This window comes from Nuphar pumila, chromosome 14, assembly GCF_984573655.1.
Source record: "Nuphar pumila chromosome 14, dmNupPumi1.hap1.1, whole genome shotgun sequence".
Lineage (NCBI taxonomy): Eukaryota > Viridiplantae > Streptophyta > Magnoliopsida > Nymphaeales > Nymphaeaceae > Nuphar > Nuphar pumila.
The window spans coordinates 56,368,819-56,386,966 of NC_143262.1; the positions used below are offsets into that span (position 1 = coordinate 56,368,819).

At 39.7% G+C, this 18,148-nt stretch overlaps 1 protein-coding gene across 2 annotated transcripts in view; it reads right to left on the bottom strand.

Moving 5' to 3' along the window:
• LOC149816853 (uncharacterized) overlaps window positions 1–18,148 on the bottom strand; it is a 174,974-nt gene that overhangs the window by 16,941 nt on the left and 139,885 nt on the right. For both annotated transcript variants that reach the window (XM_089988100.1, XM_089988101.1), the window contains exon 4: window positions 9,062–9,158. In XM_089988100.1, coding sequence (XP_089844226.1) covers window positions 9,062–9,158 — 97 coding nt within the window. The remainder of the gene's footprint in view (window positions 1–9,061; window positions 9,159–18,148) is intronic.

Genomic DNA, 18,148 nt, shown 5'->3' on the forward strand with positions numbered 1-18,148 from the left:
AAGTGATGATTAGGTATACCACGGGCGATGGCGCGATTGCAAGATGGCTTCAGGACTTCTTCTTCCTGCTCTTAACTCGCGTCCTGGACGTCTTGGGTTTGTAGCGGATTTTCCTTAAGATATCCGAATTTTGTGAGTTTTGGTTCTTTTAGCTAACGTGCCCAAAGTTTTCAGCTTGCCTTATGAATTAACGAAAGAATAGTCTTCCGCTGATTTTATAAACAAACTCTGGAGGAAAGAGATTTTTTCTAGTCTCTTGCCTGTTTTCTGAAAGATTCGCAAGTTTGAAATTTTAGGGCGTTACAGTGATGGCGCAATACCCAAAGCCTCCAGCGTTATTGGTAAAACTGTTCAATCGATGAATCAGGGTTTTTACAAAGGACCCCTTCTATCATTGAGGTTGCAAAGTTTAAACTTTGCTATTCCTCGGTTGCAGGCGCGAGAGAGGTGCAAGCCTACGCACGTTCCCTGAGTTTGAAACTATGAAACTTCGTACGAAGAAATGCTACAGGATAGTGTGTGTGATAGCAAAGTGAAAACAACAACAGTAATGAAAAAACACAAGAGCCTGGACGCGAAGCGCGACGGAAAATTTAAAGACAGAAAGCAGAAAAATGCGAAAGCAAAAGCCTAGGCGCAAAGCGCGACGGCAGACAGGGAACAAGAAATGCGAAAGCAAAAGACAAGAATAGCGAAACCGCGTCTTTGAGCTAAAAGACAGAAAATAGTAAATGCAGAAACAAAAGCCTGGGGCAAAGCGCAGTGGCAAATTTAAAGACAAAAAGCAGAAAATGCGAAAGCAAAAGCCTGAGCGCAAAGCACGGTGGCAAATTTAAAGACAGAAAGCAGGAAATTGAGTAAGTAAAAGACAAGGATCGCAAAACCGCGTCCTTGAGCTAAGAGCATACTTATATACTTATACGTATGTATATATATATTTTAATTCTTCCGGTCTTTAATTATTTAAGCTTGGTTCAGTTATTTAAGTCCATGTGCAATTTTCCCTATCTCGGAGTGTTGCGAGAAAGAGGTCGCCTGCGAACGTAAGTGATTGCCGGTTCGGTTCGCGGGACGCGTACGGGCTCCATTGCGTAACTGCAAAAACATGACTTTTTAAAAGGCAAATAAACGAGCAAAGGTAGAGAGGAGACTCGGCTTCTCCGCAATACAAGGCAGGGATCAATGGGCCCTGCCGAGTTGAAACAGAACGGGGTAGGGTCCAATGACCCATGCCGCCAAAGGAAACAAGTGTAGGGGCCATCGGCCCCTGCTGGGTTTATAAAAAGAGGGGCAGGGGCCATCGGCCCCTACCAAAAAGAGAAGGGCAGGGGTCAATGGCCCTGCCGGAAAAGTAAAAAAAGGCAGGGGCCGATGGCCCCTGGCGGAAAAATGAGCAGAGAGAGGGGCCAAAGGCCCCCTGCGGCATTTGGGAGAGGAGGCAGGGACCAATGGCCCCTGTCAAGCTTGAGAAAAAATGGTAGGGGCCATCGGCCCCTGTTGGATTTTAAAAGAGGAGGGGAAGGGGCCGATGGCCCATGTCGGAAGGTAAGCAAAGAGAGACGCAGGAGCCTGGCCCCTGCCTGCGGCCGTCGGGAGAGGAGAAGGTAGAAGAAGAGGAAAAGAAGAGACGAGAGGGCTTACCTGGGGCTGCCGAAGAGGAGGGAGATCGCCGGGAAGGGAAGTCGCCGAAGAGGAGGGAGGTCGCCGGGAAGGGAAGTCGCCGACGTCGACAAACGGAAGAGAGGGTGTCGGGGAGAGATGCAGAGAGGCGAGAGAGAGAGAGAGTCGGGGGAGAGGCTCGTAAGCCCTCCCCTCTCGCCCTTTTATAAGGGGAGGCGCACACAAGGGCCGCCCCCCATGTCGTCGGCGTTCCCCCCCCCCCCCCCCCCTCTGTGGGCTGCCAGCCCCCCTGAATGCCACTTTCGAGGGGCTGGGCACGGGTTGGATCCGGGTCAGGTCTGTACCCGACCCGAGTCTGATTTTTTTTTTTAACTAGGTTTTACATCCTACCTTTAAAATAATTTTGTCCTCGAAATTAAATTGAATTTATCGTTCAAAGTACAAGTCAGGGTATTTCTCCCTAATATCAGAGTCTGGCTCCCAAGTACTTTCTTCTATCCCATGGTGCTGCCAATGCACCTTGACAAGGGATATCGTCTTTGACCTAAGTACTTGATCTCGACGATCCATGATCTCGATTGGTCTTTCTTCGAACGTCAAATCCTTCTGAATGTCGACATCATCGTAATGGATGATGTGTGACGGGTCATGCACATATTTCCTCAATATGGATACGTGAAAGACATTATGGATCTGAGCGTATTGAGAAGGTATAGCCATACGGTAAACTGCTTCACCAATTTGGTCTAGGATCTCGAATGATCCGACGAATCTGAGACTTAGCTTCCCCTTGTTTTCGAACCGGAAAACGCTTTTTGTGAGAGATACCTTAACAAAAACCATATCTCCCGTCGAGAAGGTGAGCTCTCGACGACGCCGATATGCATAACTTTTCTACCGGCTTTGGGCAGTACGGAGTCATTCCCGAATCAACTGAACTTGCTGAGTGTAGTGTTGTAATACTACATGAGAATCCAATCTTCGCTCGCCAACCTCGTTCCAGTAGAGAGGCGATCGACAAGGCTTCCCGTACAAGGCCTCGTAAGGGACTATCCCGATGCTAGCGTGATAACTGTTGTTGTACGCAAATTCTGTCAGACTGGTATGAGAATCTCATTCTCCCTTCCAATCCATCATGCATGCACGTAGCATGTCTTTCAAAGTCTGAATCGTGCGTTCAGATTGCCCGTCGGTTTGAGGGTAGAAAGCGGTGCTTAACTTCAATTTTGTACCCAAGGCCAACTGTAATTGCCCCCAAAACCTTGAGGTGAACCTTGGGTCGCGATCGGAGATGATAGACACTGAAACAAGGTTTTAAAACCCGTGACTCGGAACTCGACTCGTTCTTTATTGAGTCGTGACTCGGCGGGTCAACTCGGTGACTCGGACCGGGTTTTGTTAACTTTTGATTTTAAAAGAAAAACAATATATAATTTGTCTGAAACCATGTTTTTGAGTAAACATAGTCTCCAAATGTCTGTAAGAATACAAAAACAACTGCAAAGAGCTATAAAGGTTTGCTTGAATAATTGAATTTGATATCTATACAAGCACTTTGACTAATTCATGACTTGAATTAAAGGATTTGGTCACCATGAGTTCAGTCTGCTACTGCCTAAGGTTCCTAAAATGGCCAATCATATATGCTAGCTTGTTTTAAAAGTTTTAATTCCCTCTCTAACAAATCCATAAATGTAAAATAGGGATATATGTGCGTATTGAAAGTTTACAGAATGCCCAATATCAACATAAATAAGCAATTTTCTCATGTATAAAACTATGCACAAAATATATTAATGGCACAACTATAAAAAGACTACTAATATTTGAATATGTACAATGCTTGTTCACATAACAAATGGATGACGAAACCTAAATGTGACTTCCCATAGGCACAGTTGACCCTCCATATATAGTGAGAATCATTTCTTTAAAATATTTTGCTAGAATAAGTTGATAACACAGGGTGAACAGTAGTTCGAACAACATGGCGATTTTATTCTATGGATTTAAATGCTTTTTTATCTTTAAATGATTTTTATTTTCTTTTTTATACAAAATCTGGGGGTAACCCTTTTAAAATATATGTACTTATATATTTCGAAACTGTAATTTGAAACTCAAAAAACAAATTTCAAACATCCCAAAACTCGCCCGAGTCAGGCCGAGTCAAGCCGAGTCAGGTCGAGTCAAGCTGAGTCAGGCAGAGTCAAGCCCGAGTTTTGGCTAACCGAGTTTGCCTTGCCGGGTTGACTCGTTGGAGGGCCGAGCCGAGTCAGCCGAGTCAACGAGTTGACTCGGCGAGTTTTAAAACAATGCACTGGAACACCGTGTAATCTTACAATCTCTTGAACATAGAGGTCCGCCAGACTGTCGAGTGACTGACCGAGGCGGATAGGGAGGAAATGTGCCCGATTTGGTGAGTCAGTCGACGATCACCCAAATCGCATCATGCTTTCTCCGAGTCCTCGGCAAACCGACGATAAAGTCCATAGTGATGTCTTTCCACTTCCATTGTGGGATTTCTATCTGCTGCATGTAATGCCCCAAATTTCAAACTTGCGAACCTTTTCAGAAAAACAGGCAAGAGACTAGAAATATCTCTTTCTTTCAGAGTTTGTTTATGAAATCAGCGAAAGATTTTTCTTTTGATAAATCATAAGGCAAGCTGACAACTTTGAGCACGTTAGCTAAAAGAACCAAAACTCACAAGATTCGGATATCCCAAGGAAAATCCGATACAAACTCATAGCGTCCAGGACGCGAGCTAAGAGCAGGAAGAAATCTTGAAGTCATCTTGCAATCGCGCCATCGCCCGTAGAGTACCTAATCATCACCTGTACCCATAGAATGGGTTAGTTTCGCGAAAAACTAGTAGGTGCACGAGATTACAAGAAACTGAATTAGGTACATTTAATTCAGTAGGTTACGACGTTTAAAGCAGATATGCAGTTAAACAGGTAAGCAATACAACAAGGTAAGCAGTGCAAACGGGTAAGTAGTGCAAGCGAGTAAGCAGTGTTGTAAAGTCCAAAAAAAAATGATGATGACGTGCCTCGGCTAGCCAGCTGGCTCAGATCCAAGCCCCAGTTGCCTTGGATCCAAGCCCCCCGGCTGCCCCGGATCCGCGCCCTCAGCTGGCTCAAATCCGAGCTCGAGTCGGACCCGGATCTGAGACTGGGCATGACTCAGATCCGAGCCCTCGCCCGGATCGGGCTTCTCGAAGAATCGAGAAGCTCGTGCCTTGTAAAAAGGCACGGGTGCCTTAGGCGAGGGGCTAATGCCCTCGACCATTCTCTCTCTCCTCTCTGTGTTCCCCACCGCCCTCCTCTCGCTTTCCGTGGTCGTGGTTGTCGGCGAGCGACGTCGCCGATCACCTCTCGCCTCTCGTATCCGCGGTTGCCGGTGAGCGACGCCGCCGACCTTCTATTGCTGCCTGTAGCCGTGGCTGCCAGCGAGCGACGCCAACGACCACCTGTTTTTCCCTTGTTGTGTGGGTGCCAGCGACCCACCACCGTCCTTTTTTATTTCGGTCGACACCTCCGACAGGGGGTTCCGTCCCCCCTGTCCGTTGTTCGGCAAGGGGCGGAGCCCCCTGCCACTGTTGTTTCGACAGTGGACTCTGCCCCCTGCCACTATTGTTTCAACAGGGGGCTCTGCCCCCTGTCCCTTCTTTTCCAGCAGGGGGCGGAGCCCCTTGCCACTGTTGTTTTGACACACTTGACTTATTTTTGAAACATTCGGATAAGCTATTGTCATTTGGGGTCATATAAAAAAAAACACCAAAGTCAAGAAGCCAAGGAAAGTTACCTAGATCGAAGAATGATGAAACAACTGCTCCAGTTGAGGCTTCAGATGAGGAGGAAGCGCCTTTGAAAAGAGGTTGGAGAATCTCCATTAATTAAGCCATAGAAACCGGTGCATCTTGATCTTTGGATTCTGTTCCAATAGACACAACTTTCTTTTCTTCTTTTCCTCTTAGCTCTAACACTGAGGCCTATAGTACCCTGGTTCATGACAATGGTGACAAATGACTTTTCTCTTGTAAAAGCCACAATTTTGTCTATTGAAATGAGGTAGTCTATAAGAGCGTACATAGTTACCCAGTCTAGACACAGCTAGAACGGAATCATCTTTCGGTTTTGGAGTATTCTTTCTAAGTCTGTTTTCCTCCATAGTCAGTTCCTTTGTAGTATCAACGATAGAGGAAACTTTTCCTCGATGAAGAAGAGCCGATTTAGTCGACTCAAATTTCGGTCTTAAACCATTTATAAATTGATAAAAATGCTTCATATCAAGTTGTTTTTTACGGAGCTCAATGTCTTTGGGACAATGTCATTTTGGCTCTAAAAGAGCCAATTCTTCTCAAAGTTTGGACAACTTATTGTAATATTCTCTAATAGTTTTATCCTTTTGAGTCATTGTCCAAACCTTATCTTGCAAATTGCACACATGTGCAATATCTTTAAGGGAATACATATTTTTAAAGTATTCTCAAGCGTTATTAGCATGCTCAAACTTAACAAGGTTAAAGCATTTCTTAATGTCAATGTTATTAATTAGCCATGACATAATTTTGGCGTGCCCTATCCTCCATTCTTTCTATTTCTTCTTATAGGTAGCCATGGCTTTATTCTTTTCTCTTTTCGATAGAGGCACTTCTTTATTAATCTCAATCTTTATGAGAGCTAGTTTAGGTTGCGAATCAGAACCATCCATTATGCCCCACAACCCTTTTCCCCAAATGTGGTGTTTCATTATCAAAGTCCACATTACATAATTAGTGTCATTTAGTTTCATGGGCATGATGGTGATCTTATCATTGTCATCCATCTTTTACAAGGGTAAGAGAAAGAAAAAAGAGAGGTAGGAGAAGAAAGAAAAGCAAAAGAAAGAGAAGAGAGGAAGAAAATAAGTACAAATACAAGTTTCGTAGCTAATCTTTCCACCAAGCACTTTCCTTCTTCAAAAAGGGTCACTTGAACCACGAACAAGAGAACAAATCACTCTTTGCAAAGAAGGCACGAAAATCGAGGTGAGAATTCTCCAAGATCAAGAAATCTTCAAGGCTCTGATACCATGTAATAAAATGGTGGTCTTCCACAAATGCACGAAAAACTCACAAAAGGTGTCTATTGGAGATACTACAAGCATAACCCATGAAAGAGTATAAATGGAAGAACACTCTAAAATAATAATATTTTAAGCATTGATACAAGAGTGAGGGGAATGACCCCTATTTATACACATTTAAGAAGAGGAGGAAAGCTCATTTAGAGTTCTCCATAGAGTCATTGGACCCTAGTCCAACGGCTCTAAATATAGCCGGAGCTAGTCAAGTCCTAGTTGCAGAGGCGGAGCTGGGGGGGGATGGGGCGCGCAGGACTGGGCTGTAGCCCAGTCCTGCCTCCCAAAACAGTTAAATTTTTTTTTAAAAGCCCAGTCCTAGCCCAGCCCTGATTCCATATGAAATAGATTTTTATCCACTTTTTTAGCCCAGTCCAGTCCTAGCCGAGCCCTGACTGCAGCAAATAGTTTGATTTGTCCATATGAAATAGATTTTTATTAATAATTGTAGCCATTTTTTATTTTATCTCAAAAAAAATATTTTCGGGGGCGCTGCCCCCCGAACCCCCGACTATCACACCAAATTTTTTTTTTTTGCTACACCCCTGTTTGCCCCACCCTCACATGAATCCTAGCTACGCCATTGCCTAGTTGGGACTTGACTAGTTTATTAAATCTAGTTCTAATTGAATTAGATAATAAAAAACAAAAAATAAATAAAATAAAAATACAAAAATTATATATAATAATAATATTATATTATATTATATTATATATATATTACATTTTACATTTTAACATGGTGCTTCATTATTGAAGACCACATCATAAAGTTTGTATCTTTGAGTTTCATGGGTACGATGGTGACTTTCTCATTGTCATCCATTCTTACAAAGATAGAAAGAGACGAAAGAAGAGAATAGATGAGAAAAGAAAGAGAACTAGCATAAGTACACCACGAACTGGCACGAACACGCCACCATAATCACCCGAGCCAACAAGCCACACTTGCACAATTCCACGAGCACTTTGATTCGCCAAAATCTTTTTTCCTTGGGCACAGAAAATGAGGCAACAAGCAATCTTAAAGAGACGAGCAACCAAGGCTCTCATACCATGTAAAGAAACAAGAATCTTTCAATCACACTCAATATGCTCACCAATGATTCAAAAGAATACGCACAAGTGTCCACAAAATGGCACACTCAATACCAAACCCACACAAGGGGTATTTCACAAGAGGGCTAAAATAAATATTATTTTTATTCATCACCATGCGAGAAGCATTGAATTACAAGAGAAAGGGAACACCCCTATTTATATACAAGCAAGAGGGACTCAAAAGAGTCATTGGACTAGCTCCAATGGCTGGAAATAGAGTCGTTGGAGCTAGTCCAACGACTCCTTTGACTAGTCAACAAGGTGTTGACTAGTCCCACTCTAGTTCTAAAAGAACTAGATAAAATAAAAATAAAATAAAGAAAATAAAAATATATATACATCAATAATATATATATAATATATATACACATATATATATGTATATATGTACAATTTAACAATAACTTCTCATGTTTTGGTTAATGAAATTTCTCTGAAGAAATTCTCACATTCGCTCTTGTGATGCCTCCTTGATTTAAATATAGTGGAGGCTGAAAGGAAACATCAAGGATTTATTTTTCTTTTGTAGAACAGAGAGAAGATTAACATTATGATTGGACTTCGAAGGTACAACTATAGAAACCTTCTTCATGTTATGAAGTTCACTAATCATGTCAACATCTGACCTGTCTAGCACATTGCACACGTTTATGAGAGGAGACATGAAATACCATTTTGAAAGCAATCATAAGGACTAAGTGCCAAGTTGAATAAGTCATGACCACCATAGTTATGAGCCATAGCACCATGATCCCCAAGAAGGGAGGATATTACTGTTTGAACTTGCTATGGTATATCAAATGTCAATTTTTCTTCTTCAGTTAAACATCATTACCTTCCTGAACTGATAACTTCCAGATAGAAATCAATTTGGTAAATCTATATGTTAGAGATCAAGTCTTAGTGGACAACTTAAATGCATAAGCAATTAAACATATCAAACTGAAACTTTATTTTTAAACATTCCATCAAAGAAAATATAAAATTAACTTCTCTGTAGGACTACTTACTGTTTGCCTAAAATAAGATCTTGAAGGCATCATAATCATACGATTTTGTCAAGTGTAATGGATATAGATCATATTTGTCTCAAACTTTGCAAAATGAACATCAAATATAAATTCAAAATTAAAGCAAGTGATAAGGACATATTGACATCAATGTGCACTTTTAGAAATACATTATTAAAGAGGACAATCAAGGAAACTCTCACCTTCTAAAGTTGTATGAACATCTTCCACAGAGCATAGTACCAAAGTTCCAACAACAACATCCATGCTAGCATCTTCTGCAGGCAAAGCTTCTCCAACCTTCATTTTGGTTATCAATTCCTTAATACTATCAAAAGATAAAGCCACTAAAGATTTCTATAAAATGTGTTTGAATCATTAAATAAAATAATAAAAAATTCTGCCGTGTGTTAGGTTAGGTGATATCAATCGCCCATCTTTGGTTTCTTAGGGTTAATGATTCTTTTTCCTCTTTGTTGAGAGGTATTTTGGTCATTGGGTCTCATTAACCTAAGGAGAAAAGGTGGGTCGTCCTAATGCTTGGGGTGAGTTTTTCTCATTGTAGAAGTGCAGAATAAAGGTGGTGTTCTCTCGAAAAGCTTCTCAAATCCATACACTAAGGCTCAAAGGTGATTTTGGGGGTGTTTGCCATCACAAAGCTCACTGAATTGCGTATATAAAGGTCGGAAAATGTTGTGGTGTCTCTTTTAATGGGGTTGTTGGTTGTGGAGCACTGGGTTCTCATCAGATTGGGGAGGTAAGGTTTCTTATCCCTAATCTCATAATCCCCATGTGATCTCTTTATTGATAGTGACATTTTCCCAGACCACGGATGTAACCCCTTGTGAGTGAACCACATAAAACCTGATGTTGTGGTTTGTGCTCTCTTATTTCTTTGTCCTTATTACTTTTCTGTGCATGTATCTTAGGATGCTTCCTTGGATTGCTTTAACTGATTTGATATTGAATTGATTTAAGCAATCGGGTTAGTGGTGGCTTGGACACAGCACCTTGAACAGTCATAGGGTTCAAAGCTTTTGAGCTCTGACGTTACATAAAATAACTTGAGTGCTCATTTTGCATGTATATGGCATTATTCTCATGCACAAAGTCAAGTATGTCTAAACAAAATGGCATAGATACATTTTAAGATTAAAGATTTTTTATGACCCCTATCTAGAATTAGGACTTGTACTTAACTCGTAAACCTTGTAGACCAAAAAAAATCAATGAAAAGTCTCAGATATTGCCAATTTCTAATCTGTCACAAAGACACGAGTAAGTTCATGTACATGACTCGTAAATGTGACATGAATCCGACAAAATTCTGAAAAGTATGACACAGCGACTTGTATATATATATATATAATTAAATGTTTTGTATTTTGCATTTAAAAGTTTTTTGCCTTTTGTCTATTAAAAACATTTTTGTATTAAACATAAATTTAGTAGAACTAATTTAATTATTTGATATGAGCCCTAATGAGATTGGAGATGGCGTATCTCATCTTAAATGAGAAGTGAGCGACTCCCTTCCCCCCTCCTCTCCCTCCCTCTCTCTCTGTCTCTCCGACATGATTGAGAAGTTAAAAAGGTGTGATGACTCTCTCTCATACACCCTTGGTTTAAAATTTAAACTCTTAAAATACATGACATGCATTGACCATGACAGAGACTGTGTTGTAATGTATATGGCGTTGTACGTCTTGGCATACCATGTCATGTGTGACATGCCTGGCGTGTCATTGTGACATAGTTTCTAATCCAGATCTTGTGTGATTCCTATATACTTGTCATTCTTTTATGCATATATATGCTACAAATTCTCAATATGTGGAACCATGATTGTACGCTCTAAAATCAATCACACACACACACACACACACACACACACACACACACACACACACACACACACCAGCCATGATATGGTCAATGCAAAAAGGGCCAGCAAGCTCGCCAAGCCAAGCAATTGGTACTTCAATGTTTGCAATGTCAGGGGCATCCAGGGAATTAAAAGAAAAGATAAAAGAGATTTTAGGTAAAAAAATCTGCCACGCCTTTACTATGAAGCAGCAGAAAATTGTGGACCTTTCTTGTAATATGACCATGGCATCATGTAAAGAGACGAGAATCAACACCACCAACCGAGCATGATGGTCCACCAAATAGCTATCAAAGGCACAATCACAAAAGGCCACAATGGGCACACTCACAAAAGGCCACTAAGGGGACAATAGGCACACACCAAGGGAATACTCACTATTGAAAAATATTATTCTTTAACGGCTAAGCCAACACAATGTTGACTCAAACAAAAAAATACAAAAAAAAATAAAAGAAAGAATAAAAAACTTATCCTATTCTAAATGAATATATGTGTGTATATATATATACACGAAATGCACATCTTAACACTACACCCTCAAACTTCCGGAATGATTGTTAAGATTAAATGTATCCTTTTTGTGTATATATAATGTTTTATATATATAATATTTTATATATATAAAGTCAACTTAAATTCACTCTCTTCTAGTTGTTGGGAACTAAGCCCAACGACTAGTACCAACAGCTAGTCAAACTAGCCGTTGGACCTAGTCCAATGGCTAGAGAGGACTTCCTCTCTCCTCTCTTTCCTCCAACTCTTCCTCTTTTTTCTCTCTCTATATATATGGGGTGTACGTGCCTATTGTGAGTGAGAGAGTGATGGGTAGTTTTAGGTATTTTGAGTGTTCTTGAGTGTACTTTGTAGTGGGGTTTTTTATGTATTTTATTGTTCATTATGAATGAAATCATTAATTCAAAAAACTTGTATTAGTTTGTATCATGTTAGTATTCAAATGCATTTTTATTTGGCATTTAGATTACAATTTGGAAAGTCTTGGGTTTTGCGCCACTTCGTGACATGATATCAGAGCAAGGCATCTTGTTCGTGTTTGTTTTCGAAAGAAAGATTTGAATTGATGTACGGCTTGGACTCGAGGCTCTCGTATTCCGGTATTATTTTCTTTGGATTATCTACTTTAAATATTTATGATATATATTTAAAAATGTGTTTGAAATATTGTGGCTATTTATTAAATATGTTAAAAATGAATATATTTTCAAATTATTTAAAATTAGAATTTGTGAAAATTATTATCTTTTGATATATGTTTTTGCATAAGCATATTTACTTGAAATATATGTTTTGATTATGAATATGTATATTTTTTGAAAAATATCATCATGGAAATTATATTTTGCAAGCGTATGTGGTTTCTTAAAATTTTAAATATTATGCTTATATATTTTTCATGTTTGCAAAATACTAATTTTTATTGTATGTATTTTGTTTTATCGTAATGATGGTGACTTTAAGCATGTGTCAAAGCATGATTTTTAGGTATATTATATGAATTCCATGTCAAAAATGTGTTTTGAAGTTTAGATTCTTGCATGATGTATACCTTAAGTCATCATAATTTTAAATTCTTTGATAATACCATGGATATTTTGTAACGCCCCAAATTTTGCGTTGCACTCCTGCTTATAGTCTTTACTTTGCCGTCGCGCATTGCGCCCAGGCTTTGTGTTGCACTCCTGCTTACAGTCTTTACTTTGTTGTCGCGCTTTGCGTTCAGGCTCTTGCTTTTGCATATATGTTGTTACTGCTTTGTCATTGCAGATGATGCTTAGGTTCTCGCTCATTGCATGCGCTTTAAAGGCATTCTCGTGGAAGATGCAAGAGACACTTATCGCTCTCCCTCTTGCGACAAGAGTTGAGTCAGGAGTTTAGCGATTCATCCTCGTCTAAGAAGAGGGATACCTCGCAAGGATCCTGGTTCTTCGAGTATGCAGTCCTGCAGACGATTTGGGGTTCAAGCGAACTTCTTAGCAGGGGTTTTATTGAGAAACCCATATCCTGTCTATCGAAGCCGGTATCGAGCCATGCAAGGCATGTAGATACCCCAATAGCGGATGAGATTCTAGAAAGTCGCATGCCAAATGTTGGCACAAGCTGCTGGCTGTTTCAAAAGATAAAGAATGTCAAAGAAAAGTTTGAGAAACATTACATCTTTGTGAAACACTTTTGTTGAGGCTCCTATTGAAGAGCTATACCCCTTTCATCCTAGAGTACTTATAGTCGTGCACTACATGCTAGTACTGCGATGATCGGATGAGACGGTCGTGCGACCTCGAATAGTGCTAAATGCACAATGCTGTAATCACTTAAATGGTGATTGATCGCCTTCATAGACTAGATGCTCGAATGGTTTAAAGACCACAGCATAGGATGGTTCGTTAATTAAGCAATCCCTAACGCACTCATTCGCTTCTTGTTGTATGTCAAGAGAGAGGACGGAGCGGTACAAAACTCAAATGGACAGGTTGTTAACAACCACCCCACGGGCAAAGATCTGGCCTCCCCAGTCATTGGAGTTAGGAGAAGGGACTACCAGACATTATCCTAGGTGGTAGATCCCATGGACTTCTGCAGAAGTTGGATGCATATGTTGCCACTTACCTGCCTTTAGGGAATCCTCTCTCGGCTAAAGTCGTCCCTTTAGGAGCGGACTCAGCTAGCTATTCGGGTTATTGAAAATATATATAATAACAGACGCCCGAACTAGTCTCAATTATTTCTACGTTTTGCCTGTGCCTACCCGCAGAGCAGTAATATCGAAACATAAAGTCTGTTCACACTGGTCGATGAGTCATGAGACTTGCTTACTTGCTTATTGCGTAGTAGTTCACAACTTACGATCAAATGAATCGTCATGCTGTGTTTGACAGTTGCACTGCTTACCTGTTTGAACTGTTTACATTTTTGCACTGCTTACCTGTTTGAACTGCTTACCTGTTTAATTGCATATCTGCTTTAAACTGCGTAACCTGCTGAATTAAATGTACTTAATTCAGTTTTTTGTAGTCTCTCTTATGCACCTACTAGTTTTTTCGTGAAACTAACCCATTCTATGGGTACAGGTATTGATTAGGTACACCACGGGCGATGGCAAGATGACTTCAAGACTTTCTTCTTCCTGCTCTTAGCTCGCGTCCTGGACGTTTTGGGTTTTGTAACGGATTTTCCTAGGGATATCCGCATTTTGTACTATTTGGAAACTTCTTTTAATGGAAGTGGTTTTTCCAAGTGTCTTGCAAGTAGCATGGTTTGTGCATTTTGGTTCTTTTAGCTAGCGTGCCCAAAGTTGTCGGCTTGCCTTTCTGAATTTAACAAAAGAATAGACTTCCGTTGATTTCATAAATGAACTCTGAAGGAAAGATTTTTTTTCTAGTTTCTTATCTGTTTTCTGAAAGGTTCGAAAGTTTAAAAATTTGGGGCGTTATATATTTTGTATGATCTCATATCGACGTGCTCATGTCTCATATTTTTATGATTATGTGGCTTTAATGGTTGACTTTAAGATGTTGCTCTCAGTGTGCAAAATCAATTCTTTCAAAACATCCTTGATTGATTATGCTTGAGAATGTTCTTGGATTCATTTCTCCTTTATCATTCGTATTGAAATTGACTCTTGCATTGGATGCTTTGTTCACATATACTTGAATGCATTTTGTGTGACATAATATTAACTTGTTTTCCCATTATGGAATACATTTTGCCCCCTGGTGAGTTTTTGTGCTTGGGACCTTAGAAGGGTTATATTTGATGCATTGTGAGTGATATTTGGTATGCGGTATTGAAATTCATAGCTTTTGTATAGCATATATGGCTATAAGTTATTAGATTGCTTTGAGTATTCATGATTGGTGGTAATAATGTATGCTCTTTGATTTATATATGATTCTTTGAGAATCTCTATATGTTTTTTCCTTAATGTTACATGTCATTGTTGTCCCATAGTAGACTTATTATCTAAATTGAGTTATCTTTTTATATAGCTTGCTTAAATTTGTCATCATTCACCATTGTTATTGATATAATCATGATGGCCTTTGCTTGTAGAAGATTTATGAAAAAGGAAAACACAAGGCAGGGGGCCGAAACCCCTTGCGAAACACATAAGAAGGCAGGGGGCTCGCCCCCTGTCGGAAAAACATAAGGCAGGGGGGCTTGCCCCCTACCGGAAGACACAAGGCAGGGGGGGTGAAACCCCCTGCCAGAAAACCCAAGAAGGCAGGGGGCTCGCCCCCTACCGGAAAACGCAAGAAAGCAGGGGGCTCACCCCCTGCCGAAAAACACAATAGGGCAGAGGCCCGCCCCCTGCCGGGAAACACAAGGCAGGGGGGTGAAACCCCCTTCCGAAAACACCAAAAGAAAAGGGGCTCGCCCCCTGCCGAAAGACACCAAAAGGCAGGGGGCTCGTTGTTAAAATGTATCTTATATATATATATATATATATATATATATATATATATATATATATATATATATATATATATATATATATATATATATATATATATATATATTCTGTATATTACATCAATACCCGATAGGGGTATTTTTGTAATTTCACTAGTTGTTTTAGAAAACAACTATTTTCAGATTTTGTTAAAATGTATTTTTTTCTTTTTTCTTTTTTTCATTTATTTTTGTATTTTTTATATCACAAAAGGGGCTCCAACCATAGAGTCATTGGAGCCCCCAACGGTCACAAATGTGACCGTTGGGGGCTCCCAACGACTCCATGGGAGCCCTCTTTTGGGCTCTCCTTTTGAGGCATTTTGCCTCCCCTTCTCTCCTCTCCCTTTTGTATAAATAGGGGTGATCCCCTTGTATGTATTTCATTCTTGAGAGTTCTCTCTCTTCTCAATAAGAGGCTTTTTATATTGTTGCCTTCTTTAAGGCTTGTGCTTGTATTGTCCCTTTGTGGACTTGTGATATTGTCTCTTTTTCATTGTTGTAAGTGCTTGTATGCACTCTTTATATTTCCGCAATATCTCATTACATGGTATCAGAGCCACTCGATTCTTGAAGGAAAAGTGTGGTTCGTGTATTTCATATTTAGTGGATATCTTCTCACTTCTTGGAATCATCATGAAGACAAAGATTGACCTATCTTTCAAGCTCAATGGAAAGAACTATATGATGTGGGCATCGGCAATGGAAAATAATCTCAAAGGAAAGAAGCTTTGGGGTTTTGTCATGGGTACCGTTCCGGAACCTAAGCTTATGCTCACAAAGATGGAAGAAGGTCAAGAAAAGGCTCTTGAAGGAGATGCTCGCCTCAAGGTCATTGAAAGTCATCAAAAGGAAGTGGAAGATTGGGAAAGCAATCACGCAAAAATCCTTGCGTGGTTTATGAACAATGTGGAGCTTAAGGTATGTGCTAATATAGCTAAATTTCGTAGAGCCAATGAGGCTTGGTCCTTTATGAAGGGTATGTATACCCAAAAGGATCTTGCAAGGGCTTATTTCTTGCAAGAAAAGATTAGAACCACCAAGCAAGGTGATTCTAGCATTCAAGACTATTATAGTGCTTTAAACCCACTATGGGATGAATTGGCTCTCTTGGAGCCAAAATGGGTTTCTATGGAAGATATTGATTTAAGGCAAAAACAAATGGAACAAGAGCGATTGTTCCAATTTCTTTTTGGGCTACGTCCCGAATTTGAGCAAGTGAGATCTTCACTTCTCCATAGATCTATTTTTCCTCCTATTGAGGATGCTATTGCCGAAATCACTCAAGAGGAGACAAGGCTTGGCATGAGTAAGCATGTCGATGAAGTCCTTGCCGTATCAAAACCGGGTAATAATGTTAGAACCTATAAACCTCCTCATTTTGGGAAACAAGGAAACTACAATGGAGGAAGAAAAATGATTGTTTGCCATTATTGCAATGAGCCAGGTCACATTAGACCCACTTATCCAAAGCTTATTGGAACCTCCAAGCCTAAAGTGGCTTCTCTTGAGGAAACCACCACCAAAGAAGATGAAGGCAAGAACAATGACATCAAAGAAACTCTTGGACAAATATCCATGTCTCTCCAACAAATGCTAAAGGTTTCTTCCTCCACATCGGGTGCGGCTATTGCTTCATCATCTTCACCCGGTACGTATTCTTGGATCCTTGACTCCAGAGCTTCCTTTCATATGACCCCTCATGAGGATGCACTTGTTGATGTTTGCACCAATTCAAAGGACTCTTGTGTTTCTACAGCCGATGGAACCTTTTTAAAAATTTCAAGTATTGGCTCTTTTAAAGATGCACAAAATTTTTGTGTTCCAAAAGTAAGAGTTGTTCCAAAACTAAATTTAAACCTATTTTCGGTTTCTCAAATTGCCGACCATGGATGTGAAATATCTTTCTCATCTAATGGTTGCTTTGTGCAGGATCTCCGGTCCGGGAAGCGAATTGGGCAAGGCCATAGAAAAGGAGACCTCTATTATATGGACCATCTTGATCTCCCTACAAACTTTTTTTGTTCTTATGTCCAAGAGAAAAGCATGGAAACTTGGCATAAAAGACTTGGTCATCCAAGTTATTCTAAAATGTATCTCTTTCCTTTTGGAAACAAATTTTGTAACGAAAAAGAAATTAATTGCAAAGATTGCATTTTTGGAAAAATGAAATCTACTCCATTTCCAAATAGAACTTTTCTTTCATCAAGGCCTTTTGAATTGGTGCATTCGGATGTGTGGGGGCCCTCTCCGGTTATGTCTAAAGGGGGTTATTCATATTATGTTACGTTTATTGATGACTTTACTCGGTATGTTTGGATTTATTTCCTTAGTCATAAATCGGAAGTATTTGCTTTCTTTAAAGATTTTCATTAAAAAGTTCAAAATCAATTTCAAAGTAACATATCCATGTTAAGATCCGATTCCGGTGGCGAGTACTTATCTCATGAATTCCAAAACTATTTAACCCAAAATGGCATTTGCCATCAAAAGTCATGTCCTAGGACTCCCCAACAAAATGGCCTAGCGGAAAGGAAACATAGGCACATTATAGAAACCACTAGAACATTACTTATTTCTAGAAATATTCCAAAGAAGTTTTGGGCCGAAGTCGTTCTAACCTCAACCTATCTAATCAATAGAATGCCCTCTTCTAAGTTAAAAAATGTTTCTCCCTATGAAAAACTCTTTAAATTTTCACCCGATTTCAATCGTCTTCGTATTTTTGGTTGCAAATGTTTTGTCCTATTACATAAAAGAGATAAGTTATCTCCAAAAGCAATTGAATGTGTTTTTTTAGGATATGGTGAAAATCAAAAAGGGTATAGATGTTATGATTTTAAGAATGATAAACTATATATTTCAAAAGATGTAACATTTCTAGAAGAAGAAAACGGTTTTGATAAACTAGAAGAAACAAATGAAATTAACTACATAT